Source organism: Salmo salar, chromosome ssa02, assembly GCF_905237065.1.
Source record: "Salmo salar chromosome ssa02, Ssal_v3.1, whole genome shotgun sequence".
Lineage (NCBI taxonomy): Eukaryota > Metazoa > Chordata > Actinopteri > Salmoniformes > Salmonidae > Salmo > Salmo salar.
In genome coordinates this window covers 79,147,519-79,168,133 of record NC_059443.1, presented here as the reverse complement: position 1 = coordinate 79,168,133, position 20,615 = coordinate 79,147,519, and the positions used below count along the sequence as shown (strand labels likewise).

Genomic DNA, 20,615 nt, shown 5'->3' with positions numbered 1-20,615 from the left:
TGTGTGTTGATTCACTGTGTGTGTGTGTGTGTGTGTTGATTCACTGTGTGTGTGTGTGTGTTGATTCACTGTGTGTGTGTGTGTGTGTTGATTCACTGTGTGTGTGTGTGTGTGTGTGTGTGTGTGTGTGTTGATTCACTGTGTGTGTGTGTGTGTGTTGATTCACTGTGTGTGTGTGTGTGTGTTGATTCACTGTGTGTGTGTGTGTGTGTGTGTTGATTCACTGTGTGTGTGTGTGTGTTGATTCACTGTGTGTGTGTGTGTGTGTTGATTCACTGTGTGTGTGTGTGTGTGTGTTGATTCACTGTGTGTGTTGTTGTGTGTGTGTGTGTGTGTTGATTCACTGTGTGTGTGTGTGTGTGTGTGTTGATTCACTGTGTGTGTGTGTGTGTGTGTTGATTCACTGTGTGTGTGTGTTGATTCACTGTGTGTGTTGATTCACTGTGTGTGTGTGAGTGTGTGTTGATTCACTGTGTTGATTCACTGTGTTGATTCACTGTGTTGATTCACTGTGTTGATTCACTGTGTGTTGATTCACTGTGTTGATTCACTGTGTGTTGATTCACTGTGTGTGTGTGTGTGTGTTGATTCACTGTGTGTGTGTGTGTGTGTGTTGATTCACTGTGTGTGTGTGTTGATTCACTGTGTGTGTGTGTGTGTTGATTCACGTGTGTGTGTGTGTGTTGATTCACTGTGTGTGTGTGTGTGTTGATTCACTGTGTGTGTGTGTGTGTGTTGATTCACTGTGTGTGTGTGTGTGTGTTGATTCACTGTGTGTGTGTGTGTGTGTTGATTCACTGTGTGTGTGTGTGTGTGTTGATTCACTGTGTGTGTGTGTGTGTGTTGATTCACTGTTGTGTGTGTGTGTGTGTTGATTCACTGTGTGTGTGTGTGTGTTGATTCACTGTGTGTGTGTGTGTGTGTTGATTCACTGTGTGTGTGTGTGTGTGTTGATTCACTGTGTGTGTGTGTGTGTTGATTCACTGTGTGTGTGTGTGTTGATTCACTGTGTGTGTGTGTGTGTGTGTGTGTGTGTGTGTGTGTGTGTGTGTTGATTCACTGTGTGTGTGTGTTGATTGACTGTGTGTGTTGATTGACTGTGTGTGTGTGTGTTGATTCACGTGTGTGTGTGTGTGTGTGTGTGTGTGTGTTGATTCACTGTGTGTGTGTGTGTGTGTGTGTGTGTGTGTGTGTGTGTGTGTGTTGATTCACTGTGTGTGTGTGTGTGTGTGTTGATTCACTGTGTGTGTGTGTGTGTGTTGATTCACTGTGTGTGTGTGTGTGTGTGTGTTGATTCACTGTGTGTGTGTGTGTGTGTTGATTCACGTGTGTGTGTGTGTGTGTTGATTCACTGTGTGTGTTGATTCACTGTGTGTGTGTGTGTTGATTCACTGTGTGTGTGTGTGTTGATTCACTGTGTGTGTGTGTGTGTGTGTGTGTGTGTGTGTGTTGATTCACTGTGTGTGTGTGTGTGTGTGTTGATTCACTGTGTGTGTGTGTGTGTGTGTTGATTCACTGTGTGTGTGTGTGTGTGTGTTGATTCACTGTGTGTGTGTGTGTGTGTGTTGATTCACTGTGTGTGTGTGTGTGTGTGTGTGTTGATTCACTGTGTGTGTGTGTGTGTTGATTCACTGTGTGTGTGTGTGTGTGTTGATTCACTGTGTGTGTGTGTGTGTGTGTTGATTCACTGTGTGTGTTGATTCACTGTGTGTGTTGATTCACTGTGTGTGTGTGTGTTGATTCACTGTGTGTGTGTGTGTGTGTGTTGATTGACTGTGTGTGTGTGTTGATTGACTGTGTGTGTGTGTTGATTCACTGTGTGTTGATTCACTGTGTGTGTGTGTGTGTGTGTTGATTCACTGTGTGTGTGTGTGTGTGTGTGTTGATTCACTGTGTGTGTTGATTCACTGTGTGTGTGTGTGTGTGTGTGTGTGTTGATTCACTGTGTGTGTGTGTGTGTGTGTGTTGATTCACTGTGTGTGTGTTGATTCACTGTGTGTGTGTGTTGATTCACTGTGTGTGTGTGTGTGTGTGTGTGTGTGTTGATTCACTGTGTGTGTGTGTTGATTCACTGTGTGTGTGTGTTGATTCACTGTGTGTGTGTGTGTTGATTCACTGTGTGTGTGTGTGTGTGTGTGTTGATTCACTGTGTGTGTGTGTGTGTGTTGATTCACTGTGTGTGTGTGTGTGTGTGTTGATTCACTGTGTGTTGATTCACTGTGTGTTGATTCACTGTGTGTTGATTCACTGTGTGTGTGTGTGTGTGTTGATTCACTGTGTGTGTGTGTGTGTTGATTCACTGTGTGTGTGTGTGTGTTGATTCACTGTGTGTGTGTTGATTCACTGTGTGTGTGTTGATTCACTGTGTGTGTGTTGATTCACTCTGTGTGTGTGTTGATTCACTGTGTGTGTGTGTGTTGATTCACTGTGTGTGTGTGTTGATTCACTGTGTGTGTGTGTTGATTCACTGTGTGTGTGTGTTGATTCACTGTGTGTGTGTGTGTTGATTCACTGTGTGTGTGTGTGTTGATTCACTGTGTGTGTGTGTGTGTTGATTCACTGTGTGTGTGTGTGTGTGTTGATTCACTGTGTGTGTGTGTTGATTCACTGTGTGTGTGTGTGTTTATTCACTGTGTGTTTATTCACTGTGTGTTGATTCACTGTGTGTTGATTCACTGTGTGTTGATTCACTGTGTGTTCATTCACTGTGTGTTGATTCACTGTGTGTGTGTGTGTTGATTCACTGTGTGTGTGTGTGTGTGTTGATTCACTGTGTGTGTGTGTGTGTGTTGATTCACTGTGTGTGTGTGTGTGTGTTGATTCACTGTGTGTGTGTGTGTGTTGATTCACTGTGTGTGTGTGTGTTGATTCACTGTGTGTGTGTGTGTGTTGATTCACTGTGTGTGTTGATTCACTGTGTGTGTGTGTTGATTCACTGTGTGTGTGTGTTGATTCACTGTGTGTGTGTGTTGATTCACTGTGTGTGTGTGTGTGTTGATTCACTGTGTGTGTGTGTGTGTGTTGATTCACTGTGTGTGTGTGTTGATTCACTGTGTGTGTGTGTTGATTCACTGTGTGTGTGTGTTGATTCACTGTGTGTGTGTGTTGATTCACTGTGTGTGTGTGAGTGTGTGTTGATTCACTGTGTTGATTCACTGTGTGTTGATTCACTGTGTTGATTCACTGTGTGTTGATTCACTGTGTGTGTGTGTGTGTGTGTGTGTTGATTCACTGTGTGTGTGTGTGTGTGTGTGTGTTGATTCACTGTGTGTGTGTGTTGATTCACTGTGTGTGTGTGTGTGTTGATTCACTGTGTGTGTGTGTGTGTGTGTTGATTCACTGTGTGTGTGTGTGTGTGTTGATTCACGTGTGTGTGTGTGTGTGTTGATTCACTGTGTGTGTGTGTGTGTTGATTCACTGTGTGTGTGTGTGTGTTGATTCACTGTGTGTGTGTGTGTGTGTGTGTTGATTCACTGTGTGTGTGTGTGTGTGTGTGTTGATTCACTGTGTGTGTGTGTGTGTGTTGATTCACTGTGTGTGTGTGTGTGTGTTGATTCACTGTGTGTGTGTGTGTGTGTTGATTCACTGTGTGTGTGTGTGTTGATTCACTGTGTGTGTGTGTGTGTGTGTGTTGATTCACTGTGTGTGTGTGTGTGTGTGTGTGTTGATTCACTGTGTGTGTGTGTGTGTTGATTCACTGTGTGTGTGTGTTGATTCACTGTGTGTGTTGATTCACTGTGTTGATTCACTGTGTGTTGATTCACTGTGTGTTGATTCACTGTGTGTTGATTCACTGTGTGTTGATTCACTGTGTGTGTGTGTGTGTGTGTGTTGATTCACTGTGTGTGTGTGTGTGTGTGTGTTGATTCACTGTGTGTGTGTGTTGATTCACTGTGTGTGTGTGTGTTGATTCACTGTGTGTGTGTTGATTCACTGTGTGTGTGTTGATTCACTGTGTGTGTGTGTGTGTGTTGATTCACTGTGTGTGTGTGTGTGTGTTGATTCACTGTGTGTGTGTGTGTGTTGATTCACTGTGTGTGTGTGTGTGTTGATTCACTGTGTGTGTGTGTGTGTTGATTCACTGTGTGTGTGTGTGTGTGTTGATTCACTGTGTGTGTGTGTGTGTTGATTCACTGTGTGTGTGTGTGTGTGTTGATTCACTGTGTGTGTGTGTGTGTGTGTGTGTGTGTGTGTTGATTCACTGTGTGTGTGTGTGTGTTGATTCACTGTGTGTGTGTGTGTGTGTTGATTCACTGTGTGTGTTGATTCACTGTGTGTGTGTGTGTGTTGATTCACTGTGTGTGTGTGTGTTGATTCACTGTGTGTGTGTGTGTGTGTGTGTGTGTGTTGATTCACTGTGTGTGTGTGTTGATTCACTGTGTGTGTGTGTTGATTGACTGTGTGTGTTGATTGACTGTGTGTGTTGATTCACTGTGTGTGTGTGTGTGTGTGTGTGTGTGTTGATTCACGTGTGTGTGTGTGTGTGTGTGTGTGTGTGTGTGTGTGTGTGTGTTGATTCACTGTGTGTGTGTGTTGATTCACTGTGTGTGTGTGTTGATTCACTGTGTGTGTGTGTGTGTGTGTTGATTCACTGTGTGTGGTGGTGATACTGTGTGTGTGTGTGTGTGTGTGTGTGTGTGTGTGTGTGTTGATTCACTGTGTGTGTGTGTGTGTGTGTGTTGATTCACTGTGTGTGTGTGTTGATTCACTGTGTGTGTGTGTGTGTGTGTGTTGATTCACTGTGTGTGTGTGTGTGTGTGTGTTGATTCACAGTGTGTGTGTGTGTGTTGATTCACTGTGTGTGTTGATTCACTGTGTGTGTTGATTCACTGTGTGTGTGTGTGTTGATTCACTGTGTGTGTGTGTGTTGATTCACTGTGTGTGTGTGTGTGTGTGTGTGTTGATTCACTGTGTGTGTGTGTTGATTGACTGTGTGTGTGTGTTGATTGACTGTGTGTGTGTGTTGATTCACTGTGTGTTGATTCACTGTGTGTGTGTGTGTTGATTCACTGTGTGTGTGTGTGTTGATTCACTGTGTGTGTTGATTCACTGTGTGTGTGTGTGTGTGTGTGTGTTGATTCACTGTGTGTGTGTGTGTGTGTGTTGATTCACTGTGTGTGTGTGTTGATTCACTGTGTGTGTGTGTGTGTTGATTCACTGTGTGTGTTGATTCACTGTGTGTGTGTGTGTTGATTCACTGTGTGTGTTGATTCACTGTGTGTGTGTGTGTGTGTGTGTGTTGATTCACTGTGTGTGTGTGTTGATTCACTGTGTGTGTGTGTTGATTGACTGTGTGTGTGTGTTGATTGACTGTGTGTGTGTGTTGATTCACTGTGTGTTGATTCACTGTGTGTGTGTGTGTGTTGATTCACTGTGTGTGTTGATTCACTGTGTGTGTGTGTGTGTGTGTGTTGATTCACTGTGTGTGTGTGTGTGTGTGTGTTGATTCACTGTGTGTGTGTGTTGATTCACTGTGTGTGTGTGTGTGTTGATTCACTGTGTGTGTGTGTGTGTTGATTCACTGTGTGTGTGTGTTGATTCACTGTGTGTGTGTGTGTGTGTGTTGATTCACTGTGTGTGTGTGTGTGTGTGTGTTGATTCACTGTGTGTGTGTGTGTGTGTTGATTCACTGTGTGTGTGTGTTGATTCACTGTGTGTGTTTGTGTTGATTCACTGTGTGTGTTTGTGTTGATTCACTGTGTGTTTGTGTTGATTCACTGTGTGTGTGTTGATTCACTGTGTGTGTCTGTGTGTTGATTCACTGTGTGTGTGTGTGTGTGTGTGTTGATTCACTGTGTGTGTGTGTGTGTGTGTGTTGATTCACTGTGTGTGTGTGTGTGTGTGTGTGTGTTGATTCACTGTGTGTGTGTGTGTGTGTGTTGATTCACTGTGTGTGTGTGTGTGTGTTGATTCACTGTGTGTGTGTTGATTCACTGTGTGTGTGTTGATTCACTTGTGTGTGTGTGTGTGTGTGTGTGTGTGTTGATTCACTGTGTGTGTGTGTGTGTGTGTGTGTGTGTGTTGATTCACTGTGTGTGTGTGTGTGTGTGTTGATTCACTTGTGTGTGTGTGTGTATGTTGATTCACTGTGTGTGTGTGTGTGTATGTTGATTCACTGTGTGTGTGTGTGTGTTGATTCACTGTGTGTGTTTGTGTGTGTTGATTCACTGTGTGTGTGTGTTGATTCACTGTGTGTGTTTGTGTTGATTCACTGTGTATGTGTGTGTGTGTGTGTGTGTGTGTGTGTTGATTCACTGTGTGTGTGTGTGTGTGTGTTGATTCACTGTGTGTGTGTGTGTGTGTGTTGGTTCATTGTTGATTCACTGTGTGTGTGTTGATTCACTGTGTGTGTGTTGATTCACTGTGTGTGTGTTGATTCACTGTGTGTGTGTTGATTCACTGTGTGTGTGTGTTGATTCACTGTGTGTGTGTGTGTGTTGATTCACTGTGTGTGTGTGTGTGTGTGTGTTGATTCATTATGTGTGTGTTCTAGGTTCTACTTTAAGAAGGTGAGTGATGAGTTTGACTGTGGCGTGGTGTTTGAGGAAGTCAAAGAGGACGACGCCGTCTTGCCCATCTACGAGGAGAAGATCATCGGTAAGGTAGAGAAGGTGGACTGAACCAGGAAACAGGAAATGGAGCCGGGAGGAAGTAGGAAGTGGAGGAGGAACAATGACGCAGAGAAAAGACTGAACCGGAACGGAGGAAGAGGAGGTGGAGAGAGTGCTTTTGGAAGAGGAGGAGCGGGGGAGGATGTAAAGGAGGGTGGGAAAGGATGAGACACAAGGATGGAATGGTACACAGAATGTCACTGCCTGGTTGAAGCGTAGAGGAACACGTTTGGAAAGGAAGGATGGAGGGATGAACAGGGTGAAAAGCCGATTTCTAAACAGTCTTCCTCCTGTTCTGGGGGAGTTGTTCTCCTTCCAGAACCAGCTGCTGCTAAGTTGCTATGGTGACGTCATGGTGCTCGGAACAGGATGACGGCTGAGTTCCATTCCGGAATCTCACTCCCTTCAGTCCCTAGACTCGTCACTGAGGGGGCAGAGGGGATGGGTGCGGCCCAAATAGCACCCTAGACCCCAGTGATCATCAACTAGATTCAGCCTTAGGCTGATTATTATTATTTTTTTAATCTTGAGTGGCTGGTCAGGGGGCCTGAATATAATTACATAGAATTTGTGGACTGCAAATTGAATACAACAAGCCCAAACAGATAGACTATTTGACTAAAACATAATCATTTCAAACCTTGCTTACATTTGTATACAATCACCTATCTCTCTATTATGCCTGGGAATATTTTTAGAATACCGAAATGTAAAATAATTTGGAGCTGAAAGACGGTGTTTTTACAAGCTTTTATGTTCCAAAATAAAAGCCCTATGGTCCCTGGTCACTATAGGGAATAGGCTGCCGTTTGGGACGTAAACCGATGAGGTGAGGATTTTCATCATGGAGCGGAGCCTTCATCTCCTCAACACGTGGACATCATAATGACATCATAAAGAACCTTCACGCTCCATCCTCTGATGTCACCTAGCGATGTCAAAGCATTCTGTTCAAACAAACATTGCTCTGTAAAACTGGTTTACTGCAGCTGTATATTTTTGATACAACGCTATGCCTACGGACATAAAAGGAAAAGTAGTCTTTTTACCTGTAGACGTGGAGTATTTTTTCTGGGTGGGTAATGTACAGGTACTAGTAGGTTTTAACATGTGTACAGGCTGGGGTACAGTCCCTAACGGCACCCTATTCCCTTTCTAGTGCACTACTTTTAACCAGAGCCCTATGGCTAATGGCACCCTATTCCCCAGCTAGTGCACTACGTGGGGGGAGAGGGGGGTTAGGGTGTGGTTTGGGACTCCTTGTGTTTTTATATGTAAAGGTATATATTTTAAAGCTAGATGGCTGAGTCTTGTAAGGGCTGAAATCTGTTTTCAGGCAGTCCATGCTTCTCCAGGAGACGCTTCATGTCTATTATCCCGTTCAACTGCCTCTAACCCCTACACCCTAGGTTGAAACCCTAACCCCTACACCCTAGGTTGAAACCCTAACCCCCTACACCCTAGGTTGAAACCCTAACCCCCTACACCCTAGGTTGAAACCCTAACCCCCTACACCCTAGGTTGAAACCCTAACCCCCTACACCCTAGGTTGAAACCCTAACCCCCTACACCCTAGGTTGAAACCCTAACCCCCTACACCCTAGGTTGAAACCCTAACCCCCTACACCCTAGGTTGAAACCCTAACCCCTACACCCTAGGTTGAAACCCTAACCCCTACACCCTAGGTTGAAACCCTAACCCCTACACCCTAGGTTGAACCCTAATCCCTACACCTTAGGTTGAACCCCTAACCTCTACACCCTAAGTTGAACCCTACACCCTAGTTTGAACCCTAACCCCTTACACTCTAGGTTGAAACTCTAACCCCCTACACCCTAGGTTGAAACCCTAACCCCCTACACCCTAGGTTGAAACCCTAACCCCCTACACCCTAGGTTGAAACCCCTAACCCCCTACACCCTAGGTTGAAACCCTAACCCCCTACACTCTAGGTTGAAACCCTAACCCCCTACACTCTAGGTTGAAACCCTAACCCCCTACACTCTAGGTTGAAACCCTAACCCCCTACACTCTAGGTTGAAACCCTAACCCCCTACACTCTAGGTTGAACCCTAACCCCCTACACTCTAGGTTGAACCCTAACCCCCTACACTCTAGGTTGAACCCCTAACCCCCTACACTCTAGGTTGAACCCCTAACCCCCTACACTCTAGGTTGAACCCCTAACCCCCTACACTCTAGGTTGAACCCCTAACCCCCTACACTCTAGGTTGAACCCCTAACCCCCTACACTCTAGGTTGAAACCCTAACCCCCTACACTCTAGGTTGAAACCCTAACCCCCTACACTCTAGGTTGAAACCCTAACCCCCTACACTCTAGGTTGAAACCCTAACCCCCTACACTCTAGGTTGAAACCCTAACCCCCTACACTCTAGGTTGAAACCCTAACCCCCTACACTCTAGGTTGAAACCCTAACCGCCTACACTCTAGGTTGAAACCCTAACCCCCTACACTCTAGGTTGAAACCCTAACCCCCTACACTCTAGGTTGAAACCCTAACCCCCTACACTCTAGGTTGAAACCCTAACCCCCTACACTCTAGGTTGAAACCCTAACCCCCTACACTCTAGGTTGAAACCCCTAACCCCATACACCCTAGGTTGAACCCCCCTACACCCTAGTTTTGGAGTGGGGACTAGGGATTGGTTTGGAATTTGAAAACTGTCTGTCGATCATTAATGTACTGCAACTCTCCCCAACTTCTCCCCTCAGACACCCAGGGCCTGTATCTGTTTCAGATCAAAGCTGCCGAATAGCAGAGCACAGATCTAGAATCAGCTTAGCCCTAACCCTGTGTTGTGTCTCAAGTGACACCCTATTCCCTATATAGTGCACTACTTTTCACCAGGTTTCATAGGGCTGTGGTCAGAAGTAGTGCACTACATAGGGAATAAGGTGTCACTCTCTGCAGAGGAAACTGTCTTAGGATCTGTTTTTTACTCCAAGGTTCCTGTACTGTGTGTATTCTATGTACTATGTTGTATTTCTACAATGAACTGATCTACAGTGCGTGGATCTATGTAAACAGCCAAAGAAAATCCATAACCTGTCTGTGTTGCGATGTCTGTCTGTCTCTGGGCACTGTCTGTACATCTGTCAAATGCGTCTGTCTGTACAGTTAGTCCCGTTGTGAAATGTATTGTTTTATTGTGCATCTGTCTGTATGGCAGAAATTCACTTGGTTATCCCTATTTTCCCCAATAGTCCAGTCTATAATGTGGAGTTAAATGTATAGGGTTTTAAATCAACTTCTGGAGAAACAGTGCCTGAAGTTGACTTGCACTCAGATCTGGTCGAAGAGGGTAAATACACAATAGGACTATTTCATCCCAAAAAATCCAAGATGGTGACCCACTATAAATCCAAGATGGTGACCCACTATAAATCCAAGATGGTGACCCACTATAAATCCAAGATGGTGGTCCCACTATAAATCCAAGATGGTGGTCCCACTATAAATCCAAGATGGTGGTCCCACTATCTCCCCCTCTGAATTATAACGTTTTAGATGAGAGAATGTTGTTTCATGCGACAATATCTGTCCAATAATCGGCAAGCATGTTCTCATTTTATATAAAATGTATTTTACGATTATACATTGGATTATACCTGATTTTAGTTTTATTTGTAGTTGTAAACTACATTGCCCCTTTTGAATGGTATTTAATGCTGTGTTATTGGAAGTATTGGGGGGGATGTCCTGGATTGCACCCTATTTTCTATATTGTACTCTACTGGCCTTAAAAGTAGTGCACTACATAGAGAATAGGGTGCCATTGGCCATAGGGACCTGGTAAAAAGTAGTGCACTATATAGGGAATAGGGTGCCATTTGAGACGTCTCCCTGGAATTCTCATAAATTAATGGGAAAAGCTGTAAGGGTCCTTTTTTAGAATGGTAGTAATTATAATTAAGGTAATTTCCATTTAATTTAACTAAGTTCTTACAGGGTCACTACAGAGTATGTGGGACTGATCTATAATTTTATTTGTTTATTTTAAGATCACAATGAATAACATTACATTTGTAATTTAGCAGACGTTCTTATCCAGAGCGACTTACAGTAGTGAGTGGAATACATTTTCATTGATACTGGTTCCCCGTCCCCCCTGGCGTTGCAAGTTCCAACTGGACAGGGGGGACAACCTGATCCTAGATCCAGCCAACCTACTCTGAGAAGATTTCTGAATACAGGCCCAGATGTCAGTGGTGGTGGGGTGAAAACTGTGCCTTTTTATTCCCATCCTAACTTCAATCACTGATTGTCATAAAACCTGTCATTACATGCATTAGCCTCTAGGTGCTGTTTTTAAATCATTGTTATTTAGTTTATTATTTTCAACCAACATTACGCTGTGTCGGTCTAGACAAGCCTGCTCTTCACTATGTAAATATGTACATTGCCATATTTCCTATGTTTTCAGTCCTCAACCCGCTGACAGCCAGCCAATCTCTGAGGTTTATAAACTACAGACTACACAGAGATTGCAGAGCGCTGGATTCACGTGTACATTTCTTTTTAAAAAGGTACTTCGTTAATAAATACATTGAATAAAATATGACCCCTGTCCTTGTTGATGGAGTAGTAGCGCATCGTTCTGTTGCCGTCGCTATGCCATTGCTATGCTGTCAGGATTTATGTGAAAAGGATGTATTGACGCTTTACAAAACCTAAACATTGATGACTGCTTCTGGGCAGGCACTTCTACCAATCTATACATGGAGTCTGCTAAAGGTACCAATCTATACATGGAGTCTGCTAAAGGTACCAATCTATACATGGAGTCTGCTAAAGGTACCAATCTATACATGGAGTCTGCTAAAGGTACCAATCTATACATGGAGTCTGCTAAAGGTACCAATCTATACATGGAGTCTGCTAAAGGTACCAATCTATACATGGAGTCTGCTAAAGGTACCAATCTATACATGGAGTCTGCTAAAGGTACCAATCTATACATGGAGTCTGCTAAAGGTACCAATCTATACATGGAGTCTGCTAAAGGTACCAATCTATACATGGAGTCTGCTAAAGGTACCAATCTATACATGGAGTCTGCTAAAGGTACCAATCTATACATGGAGTCTGCTAAAGGTACCAATCTATACATGGAGTCTGCTAAAGGTACCAATTAGGGAAGCACGATATATCGGTAAGCATATCGGAATCGGACGGTATTAGCTAAAAATACCAGCATCGGCATCAGCCCGATGTCTAGTTTAACGGCGATGTGCAAAACCGATGTCTTAGCTGACGTGCCATACCTATATAACGTAGGTACATGACATAATGACGCCACGTAAAATGTCGCGCTACATGTGCAACACAGCATTCCTAACCTAGCCCACAATGTCTGCTGTGTGGATAGAGCAGTCAACAAGTCCAGCAGTCATTTGAAAGAGTAAAAACACTTCAGCGAGACAATTCAAAGGCGAAGGACATTAACACCAAGATAATGGAATTCATTGTCCTTAACAATCAACCGTTCTCTGTTGTGGATGATGTTCGCTTTCGCCGACTGGTGGAGCACCTCGAGCCCCAGGACACACTACCAATTAGGCACTATTTTTCAGATGTTGCCCTACCGGAGTTACACAGTATTGTTGAAACGCACATCCATGAGCTACTTGCTACGGGCGTCACTGCTATTAGCTTCATGACATTTGGACCAGCGATGTCAGCCCCATGAGCATGCTGAGTTTGACAGCACAGTGTGTCGACGAGGATTTTGTACTGAGGAAAGCCGTATTGCTCAAGAATGTGCTGGTTCTCATACCGCTGCTGCCATTTCAATGGCATTTGAGAACATGTTTGAAACATGAACACACTCCTAGCTCCATTCGAACAACTGACTCGAGAAATAAGCTCATCAACTGCGTCTGCAGCAGACGTGATACCCTCTAATGGTATTGACGCGCCTGCTCAACAAAACTGCCGACACAGACCATGGGGTTAACTTAGAAAAGTACTCGAGGCTGTGCACAAGCGATTCGGTTGCGATCTCTCTGAGCCTCTTTACTGTGTTGCCACCATGCTCGATGCTAGGTACAAGGACCGCTACTTCGATGCAGACAAGAAACAGGGTTTACGTTAAATGTTAGACACAGCTGGACAACATGGAAACAGACACAATCCTCCTGACTATTTGTTCCCATCGGTTTAGTGCACCCTTTAAGGACAGTCCCAAGCTATTCCGCAACATATTTTAGCTCAGCCCTTTTAATATCAGGAGTTGGATGCAATAACGTTTGTTGATTTCAGTTTATTGCCCTCATTTAACTGTTGTGATGACTACAGTTTCCGTTGTATTTTTCCAGGTAAATGTGAGTAGTACGCCATCTTGTGGAACATTGGGAGATGTCCTTCGGGTAACCTGACCGTTCGCGAATGACGTACAACACAAGGTCAAAGTTTACATGTGCAACGTAACGACAGGAACACACAGTTGAAACGGCAGCTCCCAAAGAAAACATACATTTTTGCGTGAAATGTGCTTTATTTAACGTTTTAATTTGGCGGTTTTAATTAAACAGGATACAATTCAGATGCTTTGAATGCATATCGAGCCGTACAGTAGTAGCTGGTCATTTTTTAAACTTTGAGTCACGAATTCGCAGCGGAGCTAGCGAGCTAACGTTAGTTTGCTAGCCATGGATCCGCTAGACATAGTGATGGACGAAGTGGCGTTGGAGGGACTGGACGGGGTTACTATCCTCTCTCTGTGGATTCGGTTGGAAAAGAGGAACCCTGCTTTCCCACGGAATCTAGACTCGTATACTAAAGAGTTCATTTGGAAATCCTTGGTCTCGAACCACGAAGTCGACTTCTACGAGCTGCCGCAAGAGAGAGCGGATGTCGTGCTCGTCGACAGGTAGGTTGGAGTTTTTCTTACGCGTCGATCACACGTACAGTGTCATTACGAAAAATGGGACGGAGCATCGTCTGGATATGTGTGCAACAAAAGTTCAACATTCACCTTCTGCTACCATTTCTGTCAAGCCGTCTGCGCATACAGTATGACGCATACTTTAGATAAATCCAAGGTATTCACTGCAACTGCCTCTGAAACGCAATGTTGCAAGGCAAACGCAGCGTTCCATTGGAATGAAAGTACTTCAGGTGTACCAAAATGCATTGACACTGTCGGCGTGATCGAGCCGTTACTTGTCTAGCTACTTCAGTGCGTTCAAGACCACTGAGAAATTGGAGAGAAAAAACTAGCTCCAACTGCGAAAGTTTGTTTTGAACATGGATTTCCCAGTTCCTAACAGTCCTACTAAACATTTCCCCTATATCGTACATTTGTAGCGTTATGTCATTGTTTGATAGCCTCTGAATTTGAAACAAACTATCTAACTAGCTAGTAAAACCATTCAGAAGCCCTGACTCCAAAGCTGACACTAACTAGTTAACTAACCTTGATGGCTAAATATCTAGCCATGCTCAGTGCCAAATGTTCAGTTAGCTGCGTGCAAGCTGCCAATGCCACTATCCCTCTCCATGCCATATGTCTGTTCTTCAGGTTTGCAGACATAGATCCAGACACAGGGATTCAGGAAGCATCTTGTTGGGACAGAGTGGACTCCTACCCTGTCCAGATCTTATTGGAGGATAAGAGGGGAATCCAGGGCTCGTGCGTCTTCTTCAAGGAGAGGAGAAACGTCACCCCAATCATCCGCACCACCAGCCTGACGCCACGTCTAACGTTAGAGGATGCCTTCAAAAGGTGGGAGAAACTGGCTGAAGATTAATGTGTGTGTGTGTTGGGGGGGGGTAAACTGTCTGAAGATTCAAGCTATCTCTAAGACATTCATATCCAGCTGGTCCCAATTTCTCCACCTCTCCTTGGCCGTAACCCTTCAGTGTACATTTTGTGGCGGTATCCAGATCTTCATACCGTTTCTGTACCATACAGTATATGGTATTATTGGAAGTACACACAAAGGTGCTATTTGACACACAAAACAATTTAGGCAACAGGGATCTTGATCCAGCAGGTGATTAAATGTCTCTAGTCTGAGTACCGGTCTTTTTAGCTAACATCTCAATGTTCAATATGCAGCTACATTTACACCGGAGTTGCTCATTGGTTGTTAGAAATTACATTGATATTTTCCATGACAACATGTAGAGCCTAAAGAATATAATTCTAATTATAACAGTCAAAAACAAACATTTAGCCGTTAGCTTGGCAAGCTGTTGTATTTTGATAGCTGTTAGCTAGGCAAGCTGTTGTATTTTGATAGCTGTTAGCTGGGCAAGCTGTTGTATTTTGATAGCTGTTAGCTGGGCAAGCTGTTGTATTTTGATAGCTGTTAGCTGGGCAAGCTGTTGTATTTTGATAGCTGTTAGCTTGGCAAGCTGTTGTATTTTGATAGCTGTTAGCTTGGCAAGCTGTTGTATTTTGATAGCTGTTAGCTTGGCAAGCTGTTGTATTTTGATAGCTGTTAGCTTGGCAAGCTGTTGTATTTTAGATTTTTGTAACACATTTGAGTTTGTATCCTTAAAAATGTTTGAAATTTCAATAAAATAAAAGCCAATATTTGGATAATGTTTGAGATTGGAAGATAGCTGTGAGGGGTTATCGAATCTCGATCAAGTCCTCTGTTCTCCTCGTGCTCATTAATGATAGAATGTTAATATTTGAAGATGGTAGAAAGGCCAGTCTGTTTGGCAATGACAGAGAGAGGCAAGGAGTGGCTTGTTAGCTAAAGAAGCTGTTACTCAGGCTGTTATGTCTCTGCTGTAATCAAGAAGTTTGATCTTAACAAGTTAGCAAACCAAATGCATAGCTGGATCCCTGAGCTGGATATAGTTTGACACTTATAGTTACACTTCGTTATCGTTATAAGCAGTGGCGGAGCGATATTGAAAATCATACCGTCGGTGTTTCGAAATGCCCCCGTATGTATATAAACGGTATATCGCCCAAGCCCACTTCAATGTTTGTAGATCTGTAATGTGGAAGCAATAAACTGGTGCACATTGATATAAACTGGTGCATATTGGTGATTTATTTTGTATTTTATTTCACCTTTATTTAACCAGGTAGGTTAGTTGAGAACAAGTTCTCATTTGCAACTGCGACCTGGCCAAGATAAAGAGTAGCAATTCGACACATACAACAGAGTTACACATGGAATAAACAAAACATACAGTCAATAATACAGTAGAACAAAAGAAAACAAAAAGTCTATCTACAGTGAGTGCAAATGAGGTACGTTAAGGCAATAAATAGGCCATGGAGGTGAAGTAATTACAATATAGCAATTAAACACTGGATTGGTAGATGTGCAGAAGATGGATGTGCGAGTAGAGATACTGGGGTGCAAAGGAGCAAGTTAAATAAATAAATAAATACAGTATGGGGATGAGGTAGGTAGATAGATGGGCTGTTTACAGATGGGCTATGTACAGGTGCAGTGATCTGTGAGCTGCTCTGACAGCTGGTGTTTAAAGCTAGTGAGGGAGATATGAGTCTCCAGCTTCAGTGATTTTTGCAGTTCGTTCCAGTCATTGGCAGCAGAGAACTGGAAGGAAAGACGACCAAAGGAGGAATTGGCTTTGGGGGTGACCAGTGATATATACCTGCGTGCTACTATGGTGACCAGTGAGCTGAGATAAGGCGGGGCTTTACCTAGCAGAGACTTGTAGATAACCTGTAGCCTTTGGGTTTAGCGACGAGTATGAAGCGAGGGCCAGCCAACCAGAGCGTACAGGTCGCAATGGTGGGTAGTGTATGGGGCTTTGGTGACAAAACGGATGGCACTGTGATAGACTGCATCCAGTTTGTTGAGTATTGTTGGAGGCTATTTTATAGATGACATCACCGAAATCGAGGATCGGTAGGATGGTCAGTTTTATGAGGGTATGTTTGGCAGCATGAGTGAAGGATGCTTTGTTGCGATATAGGAAGCCGATTCTAGATTTAATTTTGGATTGGAGATGCTTAATGTGAGTCTGGAAGGAGAGTTTACAGTCTAACCAGACACCCAGGTATTTGTAGTTGTCCACGTATTCTAAGTCAGAGCCGTCCAGAGTAGTGATGCTGGACGGGCGAGCAGGTGCGAGCAGTGATCGATTGAATAGCATGCATTTAGTTTTACTTGCGTTTAAGTGCAGTCGGAGGCCACGGAAGGAGAGTTGTATGGCATTGAAGCTCGTCTGGAGGTTTGTTAATTAACACAGTTTCCAAAGAGGGGCCAGAAGTATACAGAATGGTGTCGTCTGCGTAGAGGTGGATCAGAGAATCACCAGCAGCAAGAGCAACATCATTGATGTATACAGAGAAGAGTCGGCCCGAGAATTGAACCCTGTGGTACCCCCATAGAGACTGCCAGAGGTCTGGACAGCAGGCTCTCCCATTTGACACACTGAACTCTATCAGATAAGTAGTTGGTAAACCAGGCGAGGCAATCATTTGAGAAACCAAGGCTGTCGAGTCTGCCAATAAGAATGTGGTGATTGACAGAGTCGAAAGCCTTAGACATGTCGATGAATACAGCTGCACAGTAATGTCTCTTATCGATGGCGGTTATGATGTCGTTTAGGACCTTGAGCGTGGCTGAGGTGCACCCATGACCAGCTCTGAAACCAGATTGCATAGCGGAGAAGGTATGGTGGGATTCCAAATGGTCGGTGATCTGTTTATTAACTTGGCTTTCGAAGACCTTAGAAAGGCAGGGTAGGATAGATATAGGTCTGTAGCAGTCTGGGTCTAGAGTGTCTCCCCTTTGAAGAGGGTGATGTAAACGGTGGTGCACGTTGGTGTAACCAATGAGGAGATGGCATGTGGGTATCTGCTTCTATAAACCAATGAGGAGATGGGAGAGGCAGGACTTGCACCGTGTTCAGCGTCACAAATAGAACTGACTTCTATTTTAGCGCTTGGAAACGCAGACGCTCGTTAGTGCGCGAGCAGCGTGGGTGCAGTAATTGAATAACATGTGTGTTTACATTTATTTTGCGACGCGAGCGGTGTGGTCAGCATGTTACATCAAGGGTTTAGGGCCAAGGGGGAGGGATAGGGTGTGATATGGGACAGGCTGTTAGCATTACATTAGCTGGCCGACTACAGAAAGTCATAGCCCCAACTGATGACCTCTCCCCGAGGTAGAATCAATCCACAACTTGTCATGAACTAGTCAGGTACATACTAAGCATGGTCCTAAAACAACCCTTAACCCATGATAACCTCTCGTCCTCCAGGTGGGGGAGGAAGCTGGTAATGGTGGCCTCCCAGAGGGTAAGGTTCAGGGTGTTGATAGGTGATGGAGGAGACCCAGACATGAAGCTGACTGACCACTCATACTGTATCCTGGAGAGGCTGGGGAGGGCCCGCTGGCAGGGAGAGTTACAGAGAGACCTGCACTCCTGCTCGTTCAAGTAGGAAAACACATATCTACCTCTTTAGCTACTGAGAGACCATGCTCATTCAAGTAGCTGGCTTGACAGGAAAACCACAGTGATCTCCTCTACCTCTTTAGTGTTTATGTACCAGCATGCTCTCTGTCACACTTTCATCTCTGTAAAGTTGCTAGAATACCACTATAGTCTGCTCTGATTGGTCACACTATGTAATAAGCTGTGTTGTGATTGGTGCAGGACGGACCCGAGGAAGATGCACTACTTGAGGAAGTCTCTGACGCAGAATGATCTGATCACCATGCAGTCTCACGTCATCAGACTGGCCAGTGGAGCACAGCAACACTCCATACTGCTGCTGCTCAAACGCTTCCACGTAGACCGGTCAGTACACACTGTCTGTCTGATTCATGGAAAACATGTTTACATTTCCAAAGCAAGTGAACTTGATCATTTGTATTGGTTATTTCACTTTTGTTTATTAACAGTGAACATTACACTCACAGAAGTTCCAAAAGAATAAAGACATTACAAATGTCATATTATGTATATATACAGTGTTGTAACGATGTGCAAATGGTTAAAGTACACAAGGGAAAATAAATAAGCATAAATATGGGTTGTATTTACAATGGTGTTTGTTCTTCACTGGCTGCCCTTTTCTTGTGGCAACAGGTCACAAATCTTGCTGCTGTGATGACACACTGTGGTATTTCCCCCTGTAGATATGGGAGTTTATCAAAATTGGGTTTGTTTTCAAATTATTTGTGGATCTGTGTAATCTGAGGGAAATATGTGTCTCTAATATGGGCATACATTTGGAAGGAGGTTATGAAGTGCAGCTCAGTTTCCACCTCATTTTGTGGGCAGTGTGCACATAGCCTGTCTTCTCTTGAGAGCCAGGTCTGCCCACGGTGGCCTTTCTTAATAGCAAGGCTATGCTCACTGAGTCTGTACATAGTCAAAGCTTTCCTTAAGTTTGGGCCAGTCACAGTGGTCAGGTATTCTGCCACTGTGTACTCTCTGTTTAGGGCCAAATAGCATTCTAGTTTGCTCTGTTTTTTTGTTAATTCTTTCCAATGTGTCAAGTAATTATCTTTCTGTTTTCTCATGATTTGGTTGGGTCTCTCTCTGTCTCTCCAGGCGTAGTAAGTATGATATCCTGATGGAGTTGACCTCTAACCTCCTGTCAGAGGCGCCCAACCACATAGCCTCCATGATCACACTACGAGACCAACTGGTGAGACCTCCGTGTGTGTGTGTGTGTGTGTGTTCCAGTCAACAGTGCATCATTGAGCAGTATGTGGTTAGAGTGTGTATCAGCAGTGTGTGGTTAGAGTGTGTGTATCAGCAGTGTGTGGTTAGAGAGTGGGTGTGTATCAGCAGTGTGTGGTTAGAGAGTGTGTATCAGCAGTGTGAGGTTAGAGAGTGTGTATCAGCAGTGTGAGGTTAGAGAGTGTGTATCAGCAGTGTGAGGTTAGAGAGTGTGTATCAGCAGTGTGAGGTTAGAGAGTGTGTATCAGCAGTGTGAGGTTAGAGAGTGTGTATCAGCAGTGTGTGGTTAGAGAGTGTGTATCAGCAGTGTGTGGTTAGAGTGTGTGTATCAGCAGTGTGTGGTTAGAGAGTGTGTATCAGCAGTGTGAGGTTAGAGAGTGTGTATCAGCAGTGTGAGGTTAGAGAGTGTGTATCAGCAGTGTGAGGTTAGAGAGTGTGTATCAGCAGTGTGAGGTTAGAGAGTGTGTATCAGCAGTGTGTGGTTAGAGTGTGTGTATCAGCAGTGTGTGGTTAGAGAGTGTGTATCAGCAGTGTGAGGTTAGAGTGTGTGTATCAGCAGTGTGTGGTTAGAGAGTGTGTATCAGCAGTGTGAGGTTAGAGAGTGTGTATCAGCAGTGTGAGGTTAGAGAGTGTGTATCAGCAGTGTGAGGTTAGAGAGTGTGTATCAGCAGTGTGAGGTTAGAGAGTGTGTATCAGCAGTGTGAGGTTAGAGAGTGTGTATCAGCAGTGTGAGGTTAGAGTGTGTGTATCAGCAGTGTGTGGTTAGAGAGTGTGTATCAGCAGTGTGAGGTTAGAGTGTGTATCAGCAGTGTGAGGTTAGAGTGTGTGTATCAGCAGTGTGTGGTTAGAGTGTGTGTATCAGCAGTGTGTGGTTAGAGTGTGTGTATCAGCAGTGTGAGGTTAGAGTGTGTGTATCAGCAGTGTGTGGTTAGAGTGTGTGTATCAGCAGTGTGTGGTTAGAGTGTGTGTATCAGCAGTGTGTGGTTAGAGAGTGTGTATCAGCAGTGTGAGGTTAGAGAGTGTGTATCAGCAGTGTGTGGTTAGAGAGTGTGTATCAGCAGTGTGAGGTTAGAGAGTGTGTATCAGCAGTGTGTGGTTAGAGTGTGTGTATCAGCAGTGTGTGGTTAGAGAGTGTGTATCAGCAGTGTGAGGTTAGAGTGTGTGTATCAGCAGTGTGTGGTTAGAGAGTGTGTATCAGCAGTGTGAGGTTAGAGTGTGTGTATCAGCAGTGTGAGGTTAGAGAGTGTGTATCAGCAGTGTGAGGTTAGAGAGTGTGTATCAGCAGTGTGAGGTTAGAGAGTGTGTATCAGCAGTGTGAGGTTAGAGAGTGTGTATCAGC

General features: G+C 44.3%; 2 protein-coding genes across 3 annotated transcripts in view; both read left to right on the top strand.

Moving 5' to 3' along the window:
* The window catches only part of LOC106593205 (axin-1), a 61,977-nt gene extending 54,247 nt beyond the window's left edge, over positions 1–7,730 (top strand). For both annotated transcript variants that reach the window (XM_045710612.1, XM_045710605.1), the window contains one exon: positions 6,494–7,730. In XM_045710612.1, coding sequence (XP_045566568.1) covers positions 6,494–6,620 — 127 coding nt within the window. In that variant the 3' untranslated portion in view covers positions 6,621–7,730. The remainder of the gene's footprint in view (positions 1–6,493) is intronic.
* Positions 7,731–13,040: 5,310 nt separating this feature from the next.
* gtf3c1 (general transcription factor IIIC subunit 1) overlaps positions 13,041–20,615 on the top strand; it is a 70,325-nt gene continuing 62,750 nt past the window's right edge. Inside the window, 5 exon segments of the mRNA XM_045713288.1 lie at positions 13,041–13,508; positions 14,160–14,363; positions 17,846–18,022; positions 18,242–18,385; positions 19,145–19,241. Of these exon segments, the coding sequence (XP_045569244.1) occupies positions 13,288–13,508; positions 14,160–14,363; positions 17,846–18,022; positions 18,242–18,385; positions 19,145–19,241 (843 nt within the window). The 5' untranslated portion in view covers positions 13,041–13,287.